The sequence below is a fragment of the Phalacrocorax aristotelis genome, chromosome 3 (genome assembly GCF_949628215.1).
Source record: "Phalacrocorax aristotelis chromosome 3, bGulAri2.1, whole genome shotgun sequence".
Lineage (NCBI taxonomy): Eukaryota > Metazoa > Chordata > Aves > Suliformes > Phalacrocoracidae > Phalacrocorax > Phalacrocorax aristotelis.
In genome coordinates, this window is record NC_134278.1 from 86,212,127 (window position 1) to 86,230,826 (window position 18,700).

General features: G+C 41.9%; 2 protein-coding genes across 2 annotated transcripts; both read left to right on the plus strand.

The window, feature by feature from the left end:
• Window positions 1-225: 225 nt before the first annotated feature.
• On the plus strand, window positions 226-9,465 carry SNRPB2 (small nuclear ribonucleoprotein polypeptide B2). The gene is made up of 7 exons (XM_075088292.1): window positions 226-583; window positions 890-977; window positions 3,712-3,884; window positions 5,579-5,719; window positions 6,829-6,882; window positions 8,472-8,560; window positions 9,087-9,465. The coding sequence occupies exons 2-7, from the start codon at window positions 914-916 to the stop codon at window positions 9,244-9,246; spliced, it is 681 nt and encodes a 226-aa protein (XP_074944393.1). The 5' UTR covers window positions 226-583; window positions 890-913; the 3' UTR covers window positions 9,247-9,465.
• A 2,069-nt stretch (window positions 9,466-11,534) lies between these two features.
• OTOR (otoraplin) lies at window positions 11,535-18,388 on the plus strand. The gene is made up of 4 exons (XM_075088293.1): window positions 11,535-13,943; window positions 14,413-14,552; window positions 15,121-15,231; window positions 18,104-18,388. Exons 1-4 carry the CDS (start codon window positions 13,820-13,822, stop codon window positions 18,125-18,127), a joined length of 399 nt encoding a protein of 132 aa, XP_074944394.1. The 5' UTR covers window positions 11,535-13,819; the 3' UTR covers window positions 18,128-18,388.
• The last annotated feature ends 312 nt before the right edge of the window (window positions 18,389-18,700 follow it).

The following is an 18,700-nucleotide window of genomic DNA, read 5'->3' on the forward strand; positions in this document are numbered from 1 at the left end:
CTGTGAAGAAACAAAACCACATCTATTACTGGATTGGCACAGAGCAGAGATAAAACCCATTTCGGTCAGCTTTAAGCCTTGCCAATTTCCATGGAGCCCCGACTACGACCCCTCTCTCATGCCGGTGCTGATCCAGAGACAGACCGAACTCCCCGAGGCCCCTTTACGGACTTCCCCGAGCGCGACACCCCTCCAGCAAAGGGAGGGGCAGCCCTGGGGCACAGCAGGGCCTCGGAGACCTGAGGCCACTGCAGGGCCAAGCCTACCGGCAGACTGTTCTGTCTCTGCAGCGAGGCCCGGGAACGAATAGCCAATATCGTTTATTAAGCCGTGTTACTTAATTCGAGCTGCTCGTCGAACGGCTTTATGACCCGTTCCCCTTTCATCTCCCTGCCCCTCGTGCGTGAGCATCGGTCCTTGGGGAGCCCAACCAATATGGCGCCGGCAGCGTAACGACTCCGCGGGACGGCGACCTGCACTGCGCAGTCGCCACGCGGCATCGGCGCTCGGCACATCGATTGCTGCGCGAGCGGCTCTGTTGCCTGCGCCGCGTCACTGCAGGCTGCTGTTTCGGTGTGAGGAGGTGAGGCGGGTGGTGGCGTAGGCCCGGGCCCGGGCGGGCGGGAGGTGGAGGGATGGCGGCCTGCCTCGGGGCTGCCCCCTAAGAGCGCCCGTCCCGCCGTTCTTGGGGCCTGCCCGCGCGGGGAGGGGAGGGTAGGAACGGGGGTGCGTGCGGCCTGCAGGCGTGCAGCTCCCTGGGCAGCCCCCGGTCCCGTCCCCGGTCCCGCGTCGGGGGGAGCGGAGAGCTCCAGCTGCCCTCCCCGGGGTCCCGGCCCGTGCCTGGGCCGCCGGTAACGGCTAATGGCTGCCGCCTGTGCTCTACCCGCAGGCAGGTCTGTGGCCACCGCCGAGGATGGACATCAGGCCGAACCACACCATCTACATCAACAACATCAACGACAAGATTAAGAAAGAAGGTATCGGTGTCCGTGACCCAACTTTCACGGCGGGGGCTCCCGCACCGGGAGCACGCTCTCTCACGCAGTGTAACGCGCCGGGGCCTCGGGGGCTGCCGCAGCTCCCCGAAGCGTCGCCCGGACGGTGGCCGCGCACCGAGCACTCGGCAAACAGCTGCTTGGGATAGAGCAGCAACAGCTGGAGGCAACAAGCGTAGCGCAACGGCGAAGTCTTCTTGTAAGCCGGGGCCCCTGTTTGTAAGGATTGCCTCGCTACTCTAGTTCTGTAGCTAACTCCTTACGTTAGGTTAGCTTGTCAGTGAATAACTAACGATAGCAGTAATGAGCATATCAATGGCACGCGTTTCGGTGGTCTGCAGTCCCCTCACTGAAATGTGGAAGCATCTGTGTGCTCCTCCTTTGTTTTGGTACCATGCAAAAGAGGTGAGCGTGGCATGAGCTAGCCTGCTTTGCATCTTTCTGCTGGAGACACTGCCTTGCAGTCACTGCAGCCCTCTGTAGAGACAGGTGACTGCATGCTGAGGCATTTTAGCTCCTCGCAGTGTGCTAAAAAAAAATATCTCTTGCCCTTATCTCACTGTATATTCAATGTCTGCATCAAACCATCCACTTAAGACTTACGCTTAGCTTGTAATTCAAAATGATCAAGGTAATTTATTTGTTACTGTTTCTAAACTGAGTGGCTGGATCAGACTAGCACTAAAATATTTCTTCAGGATGCTTCAGAGATGGATCTGAAAGTGGAAAAAGCTTTGCTGAGAAGTTATTTATTTACTTGTCAAGATGGTTCTACTGCATAAATTTAACCTGAGGCTTTGTGTGTAGCATCTTAAGTGCCTTATAAACTAGTAAGTCTCCATTATAACCGCGCAATTTCATAATTTTTAAACGTAGGGTTTCAAATTACCTGTAAAGCTTAAAAATGTGATTTTTTTAAAAATATAGATTTTGTATTTATTTTTAAGGAAAGTGCTTTGATAAGAAAAAGTATAAAAGTTTAAAAAAGTATAGCTCTGCAGTTAGTCAAGAGTAGCTGGAGAAAGTGACAGTGGGCTGGTGTTATCAAGCCTCAACAGCAGTAAACAAGAGGCAGCGCTCTCATGTTGCTGAAATGCTTCAAGTTAGTTAATCATGCAATACAGAGGATTTATTTAGCTTGATTGGATGAATTTAGGGTTTAATTTGGCGTGTAGTCAGGTGATTTTAAATAATGAAAATAAATCAATTGCAGTTGTAAGGTACAGTGTTATCATACAAAAACTATTTGGATCCAGAATATGAAAAAATATTTGTGTGCGTGAGAGAATTGATAAAATGGTTACAAACAAAATTTCCAAATTAGCCTTTAAGTAGTTCCTATTTTGCCATGTTCTTGTTTTAAGTCATACCTCTTTACTGTTGCGTATTAGATTATGGATTTGTTGATCAGTCTTTGGTGGCTTTCATACATCATGCTTGAATGTGTATGTGTACATGCATATATGTATATGAAGACATGTGTATATGTATCACAGAATGGTAGGGGTTGGAAGGGACCTCTGGAGATCATCTCATCCAACCCCACTGCTTGAGCAGGGACACCTAGAGCAAGGGGCACAGGAACGTGCCCAGGTGGGTTTTGAATGTCTCCAGAGAAGGAGAGTCCACAACCTCCCTGGGCAGCCTTTTCCACTGCTCTGTTAACCCCCACAGGAAAGAAGTTTTTTCTCACATTGAACTGGAACTTCCTGTGTTCCAACTTGAGCCCATTGCCCCTTGTCCTGTCATTGGGCACTATTGAAAAGAGCCCAGTCCCATCGTCTGACACGCACCCTTTAGATATTTATAGGTATTGATGAAATCCCCCCATAGTCTTCTCTTCTCCAGGCTAAACAAACCCAGGTCTCTCAGCCTTTCCTCATATGGGAGATGCCCCAGTCCCCTGATCATCTTCGTAGCTCTCCACTGAACTTGCTCGAGCAGTTCCACGTCCTCCTTAAACTGGGGGGCCCAAAACTGGACACAGTACTCCAGATGTGGTCTCACTAGGGCAGAGTAGAGGGGGAGGATAACCCCTCTCGACCTACTGGCCACACTCCTTTTAATGCAGCCCAGGATACCATTGGCCTTCTTGGCCACAAGGGCACATTGTTGGCTCATGGTCAGCTTGCTGTCCACCAGCACTCCCACGTTCTTCTCAATAGAGCCACTTTCCAGTAGTTCAGCCCTCAACCTGTACTGGTGCACGGGGTTGTTCCTCCCCAGGTGCAGGACCTTGCACTTGCTTTTGTTGAATTTCATCAGGTTCTCCTTGGCCCAGCTCTCCAGCCTGTCCAGGTCTCACTGGATGGCAGCACAGCCTGCTGGTGTATCAGCCACTCCTCCTAGCTTGGTCTCATCAGCAAACTTGGTGAGGTTACTCTCTATCCCATCATCCAGGTCATTGATGAATATGTTGAATAGGACTGGACCCAGCACAGACCCCTGGGGAACACCACTATCCTTGCATAATTTTTACTCCCTTAAAATGGATGGCGGTACAGCTTTTTCACTAGCTGAATACTTGAGGTGTGAAACTTAAGCATTGTACACCAACTTACAAAAACTGGGCAAATAAACTTCTACTTGTGCAACAGTTTTGACTAAAGTCATATAAGGTATCACTCTGTGAGCTAAAGCTGTCAAAACCGTTGTCCCTGAAGTGGACATTTGCATGTAACCTGTTATAATCTATTTTTTTTCCTATTGTCAACAGAACTGAAGAGGTCACTGTATGCGTTATTCTCACAGTTTGGCCATGTGGTTGACATTGTGGCTTTAAAGACTATGAAGATGAGAGGACAGGCTTTTGTTATATTTAAAGAACTTGGATCATCTACCAATGCTTTGAGACAACTACAAGGCTTTCCATTTTATGGGAAACCCATGGTAAGTTGTTTTATTAGCTTTTTAAAGAAAAGAAAATTGCCATGGTACCGTACAGTGGCTTGGTATTTGCACCTTGTGAATTAACTATCATGTGTACTTGTAATTGTGCTTTTAATCAGTTGCATCACATCTTGATGAGTATATGTATTTATGTAAGCTAGAGGGATATTGGAGAGACTGTAGCTAAAGCACACACAGATGTTGAACTTACCACTTAAGAAACCTAAGTGGTGGCTTTCTATGCTCGATTAAAGTTTTTCAGATCTTAAATACGTCCATTTTATTCATGTGTTCTTTGAACTGATTAATTGTGTAATGTTATTGAAATTAGGTGCCTGCAGTTAATTTACCTAGAGTAACCTTAATTACTCTTATATTTGTAACAAATAGCTAGAATATGATGCTTCCTTTTTGAGGTAACAGTGAGTAGGGTGAAGATTTTTGCAGTTTTACTTCCCAGAAATCAACAGATGTGACCAGTGATTTATTTTTTACATTGATGGCCAGTTCTGCTTGTGCATGCATCAGATCACGAAGGCAAATCACTGAATTCAGTATAACTTCCGTGAAGCAAATAACACTGCTGGTTGATAGAATGTGATTTAATCACATACTCCATAATGTGCAGAATAGCACAATTGACATGTTGTTGGCTGCTTGGAAAATTAGGCATCTCTTAATTCAGCAACTATTTGTGAGGCGTAAAGGTACATGCAAATTGCCCACTTGACTCCAGTGATGGATGGATATATTAATAGTGGCTTTCAGCATTAAGGAGAGCACAGACAGTTGTGTTGCTGAGCCACAAGTTTTTTTCATTAACATTTTTAGATTCTCTAATGAAATCATTAACAAGGAATTGTGCAAGCTCAGTTCTGTCACCCTTTCGGAGTTTTGTGCTCAGTAAAACTCAAGAGGAACTAAAAAGATTAAGGCTTCATAAGCTTTCAGGTGTACTTCCCTCTTTGAATATTGCCTGTAGCATGCATACTCTATCTAAGCACTAAACAAAAGCATTTTTAAAAAATCTTAAACTGCTGTGTAATTTTGTATGGAGGTAGTCTCTGATAGTGAAAGCTATAGGACTCTGTGTGTATGATGTTGCACACCTCTATACTGATAGTTGAATCTGCTTACCTCCCCAATTAGTACATCTGGCAGCCTTTGTCAGAAAACCAGCGCCATTGTGCTGCTGACACAATTTATTGAATCTGGTTTGGGTTAAGGCAGATGGCTGCCTTCCTATTTAAGAATTCAGAGTTTTGCTGAACTCAATTTTCTGCAGATTCCTGAGGAATCACTGTATGATTCTAATTCCCCTTAAAATGGGGTTAAAAAAATCCTCTCAGATTTTTTAAAGAAGCTAGTGCCAATTTTCTCAAATGTTCTTATATTGCTTTGTACATCTGTTACCTTGACAGATGTTAAAAAGACGCTGTTAGATTAATAGAGTTCCAATTTCAATGGGTTAAAATTAGTAATATCCATCTTAGGTGTTGTGTTTTAGAGTTCCATAGTTGTGCTCAGAATTAAGAAGATTAGATACTCTGCAAGCATACCTACAGTTTATAACAGTATTTTTAATGTAGGAAGTAAAAAAATGTGTAAATGCACAGTCCAACACAGTGAAAGTGGTGCAAGATGTTCAGTATTATTAACTGCAAAATGTGCTCTTTTTTTCCCCTTTTAAAAAGCGTATTCAGTACGCAAAAACAGACTCTGATATCATCTCTAAAATGCGTGGTACTTTTGCCGATAAGGAAAAAAGGAAGGAAAAGAAGAAGGCCAAATCTCTGGAGCAGTCAGCAAATGCAGCAAATAAAAAGGTTATCCAGGTAGGCTGCTTCTCTGTTCAGAAAAGAAAAAGCAAACACACACAAAAGCTATTTTAGGGTGTTTTTTGTGGTGGGGCCTTTTTTTTTTTTTGATGAAGTATTGCCTTTTGGTACTTCTCAATTCCCTAAATTGTGGTCTGTTAATATCTACTGCTCTTGAGTACTCCCTAGAAGTTGCAGGAGAGGGGGCTGATCGAATAGTCCTTGCTGTTCCTTCCTCCCCCGCTGCTTTCTTATTACCAGATGGAAGCAAAGATATAGGGCAAAGGCACAATAAACCAAAAAAGAAACTAACCACTTTTTAACAGGGAAAAGAAGAAGGGGGTATGTGCTCATCTCTAATGCAAGCTTCAAGTGCTTAACCACCTTTTCCCTTTGGCGTTTTAATGCCCTATTTGGTCTGTAAGCACTGAAGAATGGCAAACAGGAACATTTACAGGTACATGAAAGGGAGTTGGCTTGCAGCGCATCTCCATTAAGGGTTAGTCTGGCCCAAACTAACAACATCTAGTAATTTCTGTGCTGAAGTACAGCAGAAAACACCAAGGCACAGAGTTTGAATATTGTGTTATTTAACTATACTTCCTGCTAAGGAACAAATTGATATCAAGGAGAGATAAGAGTGTTCATAGAAAGCAACATTTTTTAGGAAGAACATTCCGATTTCTCAGGATTTATTAAAAAATCAATTGTTATATACAAATCTCTTAGCAAGAAAAATTGCTGCTACCTACAATGGTAACAGCTTTAGTTATCCTTTGCTAAACTGGAGTCCTTGGTGGAAACACCTGGTTTTCTCCTATGTCCCCTGTCTGGGCCTTCATTTTCAAAACTACTTCCTTTGGTCTATTAAACTGAATTTTATAATGTGGGGAAATAGTGATTTACAGTATCTGCGACTGATCAGATACTACTGACGTTTTCTCTTCGATTGTCTGGTTTTGGAGTTCAGCGAAATTAACGTTTCCCTTCAGGAGGTATCTCATAAACAACAAATGTTCCTTGGATTGTAGCATTAAAAAACCCTTAACATACAGGAACACAGTGATGTGTGTTTATGTATTTTGAACATAACACCTTTGTAAAACTATTTTGTACTTATTTACTAGGGAGCAACACAAAATTCAGCCAATGCCCCAGGGACTGCAGCACAGAATCAGCAGGTAATGCTGTTTTTTTTTTGTGACTGAAAGCACTAATGTTTAAAATTATTCTCTCTGAATAATGACTTGTTACACATGGAAACTTGAGGATATGTTTTACAGCCTCCTTTTGGTTCTGTGAGACATTTGTCTAACAGCTAAATCCCAGTAAACAAACAAATTCCACTTTTACTATATCTGGGTGACAGGAAATTAAAATCTGCAGTTTCTCATTATTCACAGAAAACTGGTATTAAGAAATCTTACTTGGTTCTTAAATTTAGACTGTGCTGAGGTTCAGTTGAAGGATTCTTAATTTTTTTTTTTATTGTTAATAAATCTACTTTAACTTATTTTGTTCTAGTAGTAGAAAAGGAGAAGAAAGACTACACAGGATGCCAGAATATCTGCCTAAAAGCTTCCTTTCAGGAGTTTGGGGGTCCTCTGCTCACTTTTTCTTTTTTCTCATAAGTGTCTTATTTTCCAAAAGATTGTGTGGAGACATAGCAACAACTCCCTACACTTCACTCATCTTGTCCACTCAGTAATCTTCTCAATGATTCATGTGTGTTAGAAGTGGAGGTACTAAACAGCCAGGATTTGCAGGAGGGCAAATACTACAGAAGCGTATCTTTGTCTGCCCTGCATCTCCTTCATGAGTGCTGTCATTTAGAATTGCCTACATAATCCACAGGGAAAAATGTCTTGCTCCCAGCCTGGTTTTTCTTACTGTACCTTGTTACAAATGATACCTGAATGTGTACATTAGTTTGCATTGAAGGACAACACTGAGTATTTGGGTATTTGTCTGAACTTCAGAAGTTTATTTTCTAATGGCACTGCCTGGAATATTTCCATCAGCTGACAGAAATTGCCCTGCTGAGGCATTAACTTACTTGGCACCATTATCAGGACGTTTGAAGTTGTGGTGTCCGGTTTCTTTTATTTTTGTAATCTCCTTGATGACATAGGGAGATTCCAGCCTGCAGTCCAGTGTCAGCAAACTGACACACTCAGCCTTGTGTCTTGTGGGTTGCTACAAATTCATATTAGCAGGCAAATCTGGTAAATACTCTAAAGCTTTAAATCCAATGGGGTTTCTAATTAATAAATTTGAGTAGAGCTCTGTAGTAAAACCATGGGGGCTTTGTGGGTTTCAGTTGCCCAAAGATCTTCAGTATTTTGGTACTACTGCAGATGAACAGGGTATATATCTTGGCCTCCCGCTGCTCTTCTGGAAGGATGAGTCTTCAGTAGGTTCTTCTGCTGCCATACAGGTGTCTTGGACAGCACTACAGCCAGAACTTGACCACCTGGCTCCCACCCTGGCAGGGCTGAGAATACTAATACTGCACTATCACCTGTTGAGTTGTTGAGTTAAATATGATACCTAAGACAATATGTTATGTGATTTTTTGTGGAAATTAATATATCCTTGTAAAAGAACCAAGGGGCTCTCTCTGCATATAGCATGAAGGTATACAGAAGTCCAGCTAGCAGTGTTATGAGCAAAACTAAGGATATGAGTCTTCGTTCAAATAATCCTGCAGACAGATGCAGAGGAGCAGATAGCTGTGTATAATCTTCTGAGCTTTGATCTTCTGTTGCAGGTGCCTGATAACCCACCAAACTATATCCTTTTCCTTAATAACTTGCCTGAGGAAACAAATGAGATGATGCTGTCCATGTTATTCAATCAGTAAGTTTTGAATAGAAGGGACTTCTCCACTGAATTCTTCTGTTACCTGTATGCTTTTTCTCAGTTGGCAAGCTGACTTTTTAGAAATTAGTTTCTCTGTAGGTATTTCAGTTCTTTGTCTTACTGCCAAGATTACACATATCAGTTCTAATGACTTGGTGCAGAAAGCAAATCTGATTTTTTTTTTTCAAAGCTGGTTTTGATTGTGTGATTTATTTACTATTAATCTGCACTGGATTTAAGTGGGTGAATGTAATATTAAAGACTTTATGACAGCAGGAGCAGTTTTAAAACTAGCTTAAGTTGCTTCTGTATGTGCAGAAGACTGATTAAATTGCTTCCACATAATAATCCTTAATGGAGGCATGATGCTAAGGGTTGGACATGTAAAACCCTTCAATTTCAATCTTCTTTAGTAGTAACTGTTACACTAGGTAGACGCTTATTATAAGGTCTTATGGCTACTGAAGAGAGATGTATTATCATACTAGGAAATATTATCTGACTCTTTCACCTTAATTTAAAGGTTTCCTGGATTTAAAGAAGTACGCTTAGTGCCTGGGCGCCATGACATTGCATTTGTGGAGTTTGAAAATGAGAATCAAGCAGGAGCTGCTCGAGATGCTCTCCAAGGATTTAAGATTACTCCATCTCATGCCATGAAAATCACTTATGCGAAGAAATAATGGGATGCTCCTATAAAGGACTTCTGTGGATAGTTGGATTTTTAATGTGATGATACTTTGATCAGCTAGCATGTTTGCTGTTCTCTATGGGAAACTTAAGACTTGTGTAAAATTACCACAGCAGCCAGGACAAACATTAAATTTCCATGGATCTACTGGATAGTAAATCTTTGTGTTGAAATACTAATTTTTATAAAATTCAGTTTATGCTGTTTTCAAGCCATGTTTTTTCTTGAATATGTCTTCTTATGGATCTGTTTGGCAGGGCTTATTCAGTGTATTGGTTTCACTACTTTTAAGTTGACACTCATTTCTCAGAAGTGAGTGCTGGAAAAATAGCTGTCTTTCCAGGGTAAAAAGCATAAGCAGGAATGCTAAATGTCAGCATAATCAGAATAAATGCAACACTCAGTCTTCAGCCTCATCATCAAGAGGACAGCTGCTTTTCAGCAAGAATAATTTTGTCACTTAAGAGAAAAAAACTTATCGTTAATGGGGGTTTTTCCCAGGTATGAGTAGAAATTGATTACAATTTGACGGCACTGTTGTTCAACTTGGTTTTGTCTTTATAATGATGGCTGATAGTAGAAGCAGGTCCACAGAAGAAACAAAAATTATGTGTTGTCTTCTCTTCTGCTCTTTCCAGCCCTATTACCAGTGATTTTAATAAACGGTTTAGGAAGAGCTTTCTGGCTCTTTACAAAGACAATGCAGATGAGCCTGATGGTCTAGTTTTAGGCAGGTTTTTCTAAAATACATGTCCTAATGCTTCCAAGTTTGTTGGTTTGGGGTTTTTTTTCCCCCTCCATTTGTCAGAAACCTTTTAAGGTCTTGTGTGACTTGGAATACAATGTATGCAGTGAAGTCATCAAATGTAGTATTGTGAGTTTTAACTGTTCTAAATATTTGGGTGCAAAAAATCACTTCAAAAGCTGAAGTATTTTGTTCAGGTGGTGGAAGACCTAAAAAGGTATTTTAGGTTAAAATAATAATGACATTTGCTTAAAACGTGATTATATTTTTGGTGAATCTTGCAGTAGCTGTTGCATGCTGTTGGCTAGGAGGATTGCAATCAGACCCTTAAAGATTAATGTTTGAGAGGAAGCTGTCGCACAGTGCTTGTCATGTTGCGCCGTTCCTTGCTTATTGAACACACTCTCTGTGAGGCCTCTAACTGTCCTTTCAGACAAAGAAGACATGGAATAGAGTTAGCATGGTTTCCTTTAGAAGTAGTTCAGGTAAGTATTAGGGTAGCTGATGTTTAGGCAAGAAGCTACAAGGAAGACTGTGTTCCATTGTAGCTACACTGGAAGTGTTGAGGTTTTTTCTGTTTCCACAGTGATTTAGTCAGTGGGGACAGGAGGAAGGATGCTGGAGGCCATAGCCTTTCCTCTATGTCTGTGGCTCAGTGTAGCCCCTTCCTGTGTTGCCTGGGCTCAGCTGTAGCTGCAGAGCATCTTGCTTCCCCCAGTTTGTGTTCTGAAACATCTTAAACTTAACTTGAAACTGGTCTTTGGGCAAAGTGCTGTACCTTCAGGAAAGTATGGTTGATTTTTTTATTTCTATAAAATCTTGGTGTACTACTTAGTATGTTGTATATGGTAGTTCTGGCATGTCCAGTTATTTTCTGAGCAAGTGCTATGTTTCAATGCACCTGGAAGCATAAAACTAGCTACATAGATCACCATTTTTGCATGAGACCTGAAAAATTTTTCATCTCCCAGAGTACATGGCAAGATGATGCCCCTTCCAGTGTCATCTCGGTTACTGTCATATCTTGTCAGTATCGTCCATCAGTTTCACTTCTGTGCCTGGTAAAATTATGGAGAAAATTATTCTGGGAGTTTTTGAAAAACACCTGAAAGGCAACACAGTCATTGGTCCCAGCCAGCACAAGTTCACGAGGGGAAAGTCCTGCCTAACAAATTTGATTTCCTTCTATGACAAGGTTGCCCACCTAGTTGATCAAGGGAAGCCAGTCGATGTGATCTTTTTGGATTTCAGTAAAGCTTTCAATACTGTCTCTCACAGTATCCTGGACAAAATGTCCAGCATACAGCTGGGTAAACACGTAATGTAGTGGGTGAGCAGTTGGCTGATGGGTCAGGCTCAGTGGGGTTACCTCGGGCTGGTGGCCAGTCCCTAGTGGGGTTCTGCAGGGATCCATCTTGGGGCCAGTACTCCTTAATCTCTTTGTTAATGACTTGGATGCAGGACTTGAAATTTCGAGTATTAAGTTTGCTGATGACACTCTCAAGGGCAGAGAGGCCATGCAGAGGGATCTGGACAGACTGGAAGTTTAACAAGGGCAAGTGCTGGGTTTTACAGCTGGAGCACGCCAGCCTTGGATGTACATACAGACTGGGGAACAAGAGGCTGGAGAGCAGCTCTGCAGAGGAGGGACCTGGGGGTTCTGGTTGATGACAAGTTTAACGTAAGCTAACAGTGCCCTGGCAGCCAAGAGGGCCACCTGTGTCCTGGGGTGCATCAAGCACTGCATTGCAGCTGGGCGAGGGAGGGGATTGTCCTGCCTTGCTCTGCACTGGTGCAGCCTCATGTCGAGTACTGTGTGTAGTTTTGAGTGGCACAGTACATTAAGGATATAAAGCTGCTAGAGAGTGTCCAGAGGAGGGCCACAAAGTTGGTGCAAGGGTTTAGAGGAGAAACCATATAAGGAGCAGCTGAAGCCACTTGCTTTGCTCAGCCTAGAGAAGAGGAGACTGAGGGGAGACCTCATTGTGGTCTGCAGCTTCCTCACAAGGGGTGGAGGGGCAGGTGTTGATCTCTTCTCTCTGGTGACCAATGACAGTACCGGAGGGAATGGCAGCAAGCTGTGCCAGGGGAGGTTTAGGTTGGATATTAGGAAAAGGTTCTTCCCCCAGAGAGTGGTAGAGCACTGGAACAGGCTCCCCAGGGAGGTAGTCATGGCGCCAAGCCTGGCGATATTCACGAATCATTTGGACAATGCCCTTAGAGACATGGTGTGAATTTGGGGTTTTCCTGTGCAGGGACAAGAGTTGGACTTGATGATCCTTGTGGGTCCCTTCCAACTCAGGACATTCTATGATTCTATGACCTCCATATATGCATTTTTTCATTCCTTTTAGTGATTTGTTATTTCACAAGTACTCTAATGCTTGCAAGGGAAAATTGTTTCAGTGTGCCTGTAAGGGAGCAAAAGTGACTTACATTATTCTGTCACGAACCTTATATTTTTCCTTCTGCAGTCATAATTTTATATGTATTACTTACGCTGTCCTTGCATCCTACTAGTCTGCATACATGAGACTACCACTGCATACCACTGCTCCTCACCTTTATTCACTTTGAAGGGTTCGTGTGGAGCTGCCTGAGACGGAAGTTAGACACCACATACAGGAGGTTGGAGGAGGGAGTAATGGGCTGGAAGATCAGAGGAGAATGTGGTGAAGTCAGCTGTAATAGGAGGTGGTGCTAGAAACTGCAGGATGCTTTCTTTAAAAGAGTGTGGGATTTGGATGACAGTTGACAGCTTCCTCTGTTCTGCTTGTTGACTGAAAGCTGGTACATCCAGCAGCTCTTCAGGCATGCTGGTGAATCAGGTAGCGCCAGGTCTCTGGAGCGACATTTTAGGAATTCCCAAACTGGCTCTTGGTCACTTTTAAGGACTGATCCAGACCAGCCTCCTGTAGCCTGACAGCTGTGATGTGAATCACTTGCAGGGCAGTAACTCTGGTGGTTGTTCCTTTTGTGTGTGTGCGCCTATTTTAATTAAGATACTCCCTAAAAGTCTTGCAAGGACAAGATTTTGGGAAGTTGGATGAATTCTGGAAGTCCTGTCCAAGGCATAAAGAGGACCTTTACAGTCAGCCTGTGGCATTGCATGCTGTTCAGCATCTTGCATCTGCAAACTCTCAATAGAGTTCAGCTGTGTAAATAAAAGTTAATTGGTCACTGTCCTGGCAGTGTAACCTGCATGTTTGTGCCTCCCTGTGGAAGGGATCTCACCTGTACAAGTATGTGGTGCTTGAACTTCTAGACTTCAGATTTAAATTGCTGACTTACAAAGCCTTTTTACTGTTTCAACTCCCAAATGGTTTGTTTACATTTGCATCCATGTGTTAGGGTCCTAGGGGGTCCTTTCTGCAGACGGTAACAGGGAAATCTCTGCCGCTGAGGGTTTATGGTCCAGGGAAGATTACACTTGTCAGCGAGCATTTCGGAAAATGAAGGACTTGAGGATTTGTAAGGATGTAATTTCCTTTGCTGCTTACCAGGGTCTGACTTAATTTTATGTTCTCAAACTTTGCTTGAGGTGAGATTAAGACTATGGACAACTACAGGAAGGCTTAAAACATTTCAATAGTAAGTTTCTGATTGAAATGTTTTAATGTAGACTGGTTTTGGGAAGGGATTCCATTTCGTGAGTGGACCCTGAGGTCTTCCTCCTGCCTGGGGCTCCTCTGGTAGGGTGGAATGTAGCCCTGATCCCTTCCCATTGGCTCAACATGTTTGTCCAGGTGTCTGCCTTTTCCATAAAAGGCAGGGGTCGCTGGACTCAACCCACATTCAACAAGCGCTGCAGCAAAGAAAAATGACACAACGTGTTTATTTGGTGGTTTTACTTTTGTGTCTTAGATTAATGTGTCCTCTGGTAACCGGAATTTTTATGGACAAGCTTGCCAGCAAGAAGCAGTGTGCTGATGACAACTGTGTCTGTAAGTAATTTTACTTTAATTTTGAGGACAAAATAGTCTCAGAAATGACTGCAGAGTTTGGATGCAGTAGTGTGAGGGAAAACTACTTATTTAGGTCTGTTATATTTGTGTTGGCTTGTCACCTTTAAAAGCAGAGTGGGAGGGTTTGTGTAGAATGTCACATGTAGTTTTACTACAAAAAGGGTTTCATAAAGGACATTTTGCTCTCAAGTGGAAGGTAGGCGTAGAGAGGATTGTAACTTCCGCTATGATGAAATGGCGTGTTCTTAAGCTGTTACTTTGCTCACTGGAGAACAGAATAATTAGCAGAACAAATTCTTGAAGGCCCTTTTAAATTTCAGGATAACCTACTTTTATCTGTAGAACTAGTTTCACATGTGTGCATATAAGCACACATGTATTTATATTTCTCTCTCTAAAAGTATATATGTATTTAAATTCATCCACCTCATTCTTTTTTTTTTCCTAGACACCATTTCCCTTACCAGAGCAGAAGAGGATTATGATGCTCCAGACTGCAGATTCATTAATATTAAAAAAGGGCAGTTGATTTATGTTTACTCAAAACTGGTGAAAGAAAAAGACTCTGGAGAATTCTGGGCTGGAAGTGTAAGAGGAGATTCTTTTGTATATGAGCAAACCAGAAGTAGATTAACATGCGTTTCTGTCAAGAAGTGGACGTTTTAGGATGGGTTTTAAAGCAGCAACTTAGTTTTCAAAGTGAATGTTTAAACTTAAACTGATTGAGAAGTATTGAGGGATTTAATTTTTTTTAATGACATATCTTCAGTAACTATATGGTAATAATGAACTGTACCATAACAGAAAGGCTCACCAGTTCTTTTCTGTGGCTGTTTGCTGAAACTATAGAGGAGAAAGATTTTATCACAGTTGGTCATAAAACTCTGAAATTTAAGGGAAGCAAGGGTAAATATTAGCTGCATTTATAAAAAAAATCCAGATAAACTATAGGTAGTATTAATTTACTCCAAAACATGTATGCCTGTATCAGAGCTTCTGTTAATGGTTCATTTCACGTACCAGCTAATTGGAAACTAGGAAATCTAAAATCAGAGTAAGAAACACTATTAGTAACTGCTTTTGACTAAATTATGAACTAGCTAAAACCAGATGAGACTGTTTTAAGGTACCTAATTATCCATCTTCTTCCTTGAAGGTTTATGGAGAACAGTATGAAGACCATATGGGGACAGTGGGTTATTTTCCTAGCAGTTTAGTCTCAGAACAACATGTTTATCAAGAAGCAAATAAGACCGTTCCTACAACGGTAAGGAATTTGCAGAAGCCCAGCTGGCTACATAATTATAGTTGGCTGTGTAATGCTAATTTGCTATAAAAACAAATCATAATTGTGGCAGTTGATTGTAGCATATCACAGATGCTTAGGGATCCAATCTTTAGGCCTTTACAGGCAAATAGCCTCAATAAATTCTGAACATACGTTCTGATATTGCAGACATTGCAAATGCTGCATTAAGGTTTCAATCCTATTAGAGTTCCTATTGATTTGAATAGTATTCCTGCAAGGCCGCGGAAGTTTTACCCAAACCATTTGCCATGTGTTGCAAGAAGCTTGCCTTTTTAGAGTCTGGATATTGCACTGCGTGCTTCAGTGAATGTACAAGTGAGCTTTCTATTAATTGTGTATATAGATGGACACTGTCATACAGAACTTCCAATTTACTGAAAGCATGCTTACTTCCTCACAACAAAGTTACTGATACATCAAAAAGCTGAATTGAAAAGCTATTGGAAACACATTAGTGTTCTGTGAGTAAGCAGGCTGTATTTCTGAAAGGGTGATTGTCCCTGATTATGTACAGTAGTGTCTCATACACCAGAAAATTCATAATTTTACTGAAGATCGGAAACACTTCACAGAGGTGTAGAAGACAAGGGTCCTTTCTCAGATGGTTTGGCTTACAATTAATGCATACTAGTAGCTTATTTTCATGATTAAAACAAGTTGAGTGGTAGGTTTCCAGGAATTATCTTCATCAATATTGAATATTTAGCTATCTATGCCATTTTGCAGCATATGGCAAAATATGATTAGTGTGTCAATCTTGAAATTGTATATGGAGCCTTTAAGCTTAAATCCAGATTACTAGATGGGTTTCATTAACACAGAGGAGATAAGTGAAAGGAAGGGGGTTTTTTTCATGGTAATAGTCGCTAAGATTTGCATTATGTGTCAGACAAGTTTTATTTGAGGAAATGCGCATCTCATAAGCAATTGCTTTTCTTGACACTACATTAGGTTATTCTGAATGTGGCCCAGAAGCACTGCAGCAATTAATTAGTCACAGAACATGAAAGAATGACTAAAATATGTTTCTAAGCTCTCAACAATATGACAGCCATTCTGCTTGCATGGCAAGCTGAAGCAGAAGCAGAGGTAGGTTAAAGTGATGTTTTAGCCTGCAGGCAGACTCAGGGTCCAGAATGGGCTGTTGTCAGGCTGCAATGCAGAACTTTAATTGGACCGTAGTTTTCTTTCACACAACTAACAACGCAGACTTCCACAGTCATTTCACCCTTACTTCACATTCTTGCTATGTAGGAACTTTGCAATGAAAAGCAAGGGCGGGGCGATACAGTTAGTTCTTTTCCTTGTTCTGTTGCTCCCAGTCATACATTGCAAATATGACCTTAAGGATCTGACTCTAAGTTCACATTTAAAACAGTCTACAGCCCATCTTGACCAATCTGTGTATGGGCATGCTGCAGAAATATCCCTTAAAGGTGCTGTTTTATGCAGAGCTAGTGTTGTGCACCACCATACTGCCTTTAATGCCACCAGCCTTCCATCTGCAAGTCAGAAGCCATTATCTTGCTCACAGCTCTGTAACCTTCTTCCACACCGCTGGCAATGTTTTTGCCTTCTTTTCCTGGCCTTGCACCTGCAAAGCCCAATATCAGTGTTACAGTGGGTTCATCCTGGGAAGGGGTTGCCATTTATCTTAGGGGACCTGATGATGCTCAAAGCTTAATGGTTAATCAGTATGCAGCATCTGCCCCTGATCAAAGCACCGGGTAGCACAGACAAATGGCTTTGTGTGGAGGAGCAACTGATAGGGAACTTGATGGGGAAAAATGTTGGGGGGGGCATCTGCTGCGTTGGAGTAAAGCATGAAAGAGGACATGAGCCTGGGGGCCTCTGGGTCTCTGACCCTCCTTCTGATTTCCTCCCCCCTCCCCCCCAAAGTAACCGTCAGTGTTGGGAGTCAATGTATGCCATCAGCTACCGACCCTGCTAGTAAACGTTTCAGCCTGTGAACTTCTCTCAGCATCCTTTTGTGCAGCACTGGGTAATCCATACCTGTTTGTTGCTGTTCAAGCAATAAATCTTAGGAAATATTTTTTTCCCCAGTGCTGTTACTTCTGAACCATTGAATCACACTTAATACAACAGGCTCAATACAATATACTGTGTGTACTACAAAGCAGTGTTGAATTGCTTATCTTCCCTCAATCACTTAAAATTGGTCATTTGCTGGCTAAGATGAGAGTACTTTCATTACCAGTAAGCATCTGTTCCGAAACAGCTCCCTGTCTTCTGCTTCCAGTGGACAGCTATATGTGATATGCTGGTCTAATGTAAATGTTGTACAGTTTGAGCACCACAGTGTGACAATTCCCTGCAGCAGAATAGAGATCTACATAGCTATACAAGATAATAGCACAAAGTTAGATGAAAGCAATATGGTATTGAAGTCTAATACTGGCATTTATATTTTAGTCACATTTCTCTGTAGCAAGTGTATCGCATAGCCTCAGTCTGTGTAAGGCATCTTTTTCACGTGTGATTAGGAACTCTTTAAGGATAAAGGGTTACACATGACTAATAAATCCAGGTATGGATGTGGGAATACAAAACAAAAAAGGGGAGATAAAGTGATCATTTGAAATGAAGAGAGAAGGTGGAATTGCCTAAATCACTTTAAAAATTTGTGTCAGGAACAGATTATCCCAGCTATGCAAAACGAGTCAAGAGAACTTTTTCTTTTCCAGAATACTTTGAGTATATTATAGTGTATTCTGCATTTGAATCTACTCATGTATCTTTGAGGGGTGATAAAGGACAGTTAATCCTTCAGTAATCTGAAAACATCTTGCCTTTTAATTCTCTTTTTCAGGACATTGATTTTTTCTGTGAATAGCTCTGAAAGCAGTTGAGTAATTTTGCCTGCTACCAGGGAAAGCCGACAGCAGGAAACCTGGACACCCTCCCTGAATGCACAGCCCTTCCTGTTAATAGATGTTTGTGAAACAAGTAATCCTTCTTCAAGACAAGGAAGTTTTCATTTAAAGGGAGTGATTTGGGATGGGGAAATCGTCTCACACAGGATTTGTTCTTTAGAATTTTTTTTACCTGCATATACTTTGTTACTTGTTAATAAAGCTAATAGCCTTTGAATTGCTGTAAGTCTGTGTGGTATAAATATGCTGTGTATGGGATTAGATGCATGATTTTCACCTGCATTTTCCTGCCATGACCTTACACTATGTATTAGATATTAAAAATACCTTCCTTGGGTGAGCCATCTGTGACTCGCTGGAATAAATAGTTTTTGTTCCAAGAGCCTACCCAACAACTGAGAAATCTCCAGTAACTAAATACGGGCTTTAGCAGTGTGTTGAAAAGAGTATCTCACCCATCGTGTGTGCTGGTATGGGGCGTGTTCAAGCCGAAACCATGGCTGAGAGCCACGGGCTGAAACAGGAGGATGGGG

Excerpts from the sequence above, each read along its gene's own strand:
- SNRPB2 (XM_075088292.1), top strand. The coding sequence starts at position 914 with ATGGACATCAGGCCGAACCACACCATCTACATCAACAACATCAACGAC. Across the intron at positions 978-3,711 it reads CGACAAGATTAAGAAAGAAG|AACTGAAGAGGTCACTGTAT; the intron begins GTATCGGTGTCC and ends TATTGTCAACAG. Across the intron at positions 6,883-8,471 it reads CTGCAGCACAGAATCAGCAG|GTGCCTGATAACCCACCAAA; the intron begins GTAATGCTGTTT and ends CTTCTGTTGCAG.
- OTOR (XM_075088293.1), top strand. The coding sequence starts at position 13,820 with ATGACACAACGTGTTTATTTGGTGGTTTTACTTTTGTGTCTTAGATTA. Across the intron at positions 13,944-14,412 it reads TGCTGATGACAACTGTGTCT|ACACCATTTCCCTTACCAGA; the intron begins GTAAGTAATTTT and ends TTTTTTTCCTAG. Across the intron at positions 14,553-15,120 it reads GAGAATTCTGGGCTGGAAGT|GTTTATGGAGAACAGTATGA; the intron begins GTAAGAGGAGAT and ends TCTTCCTTGAAG.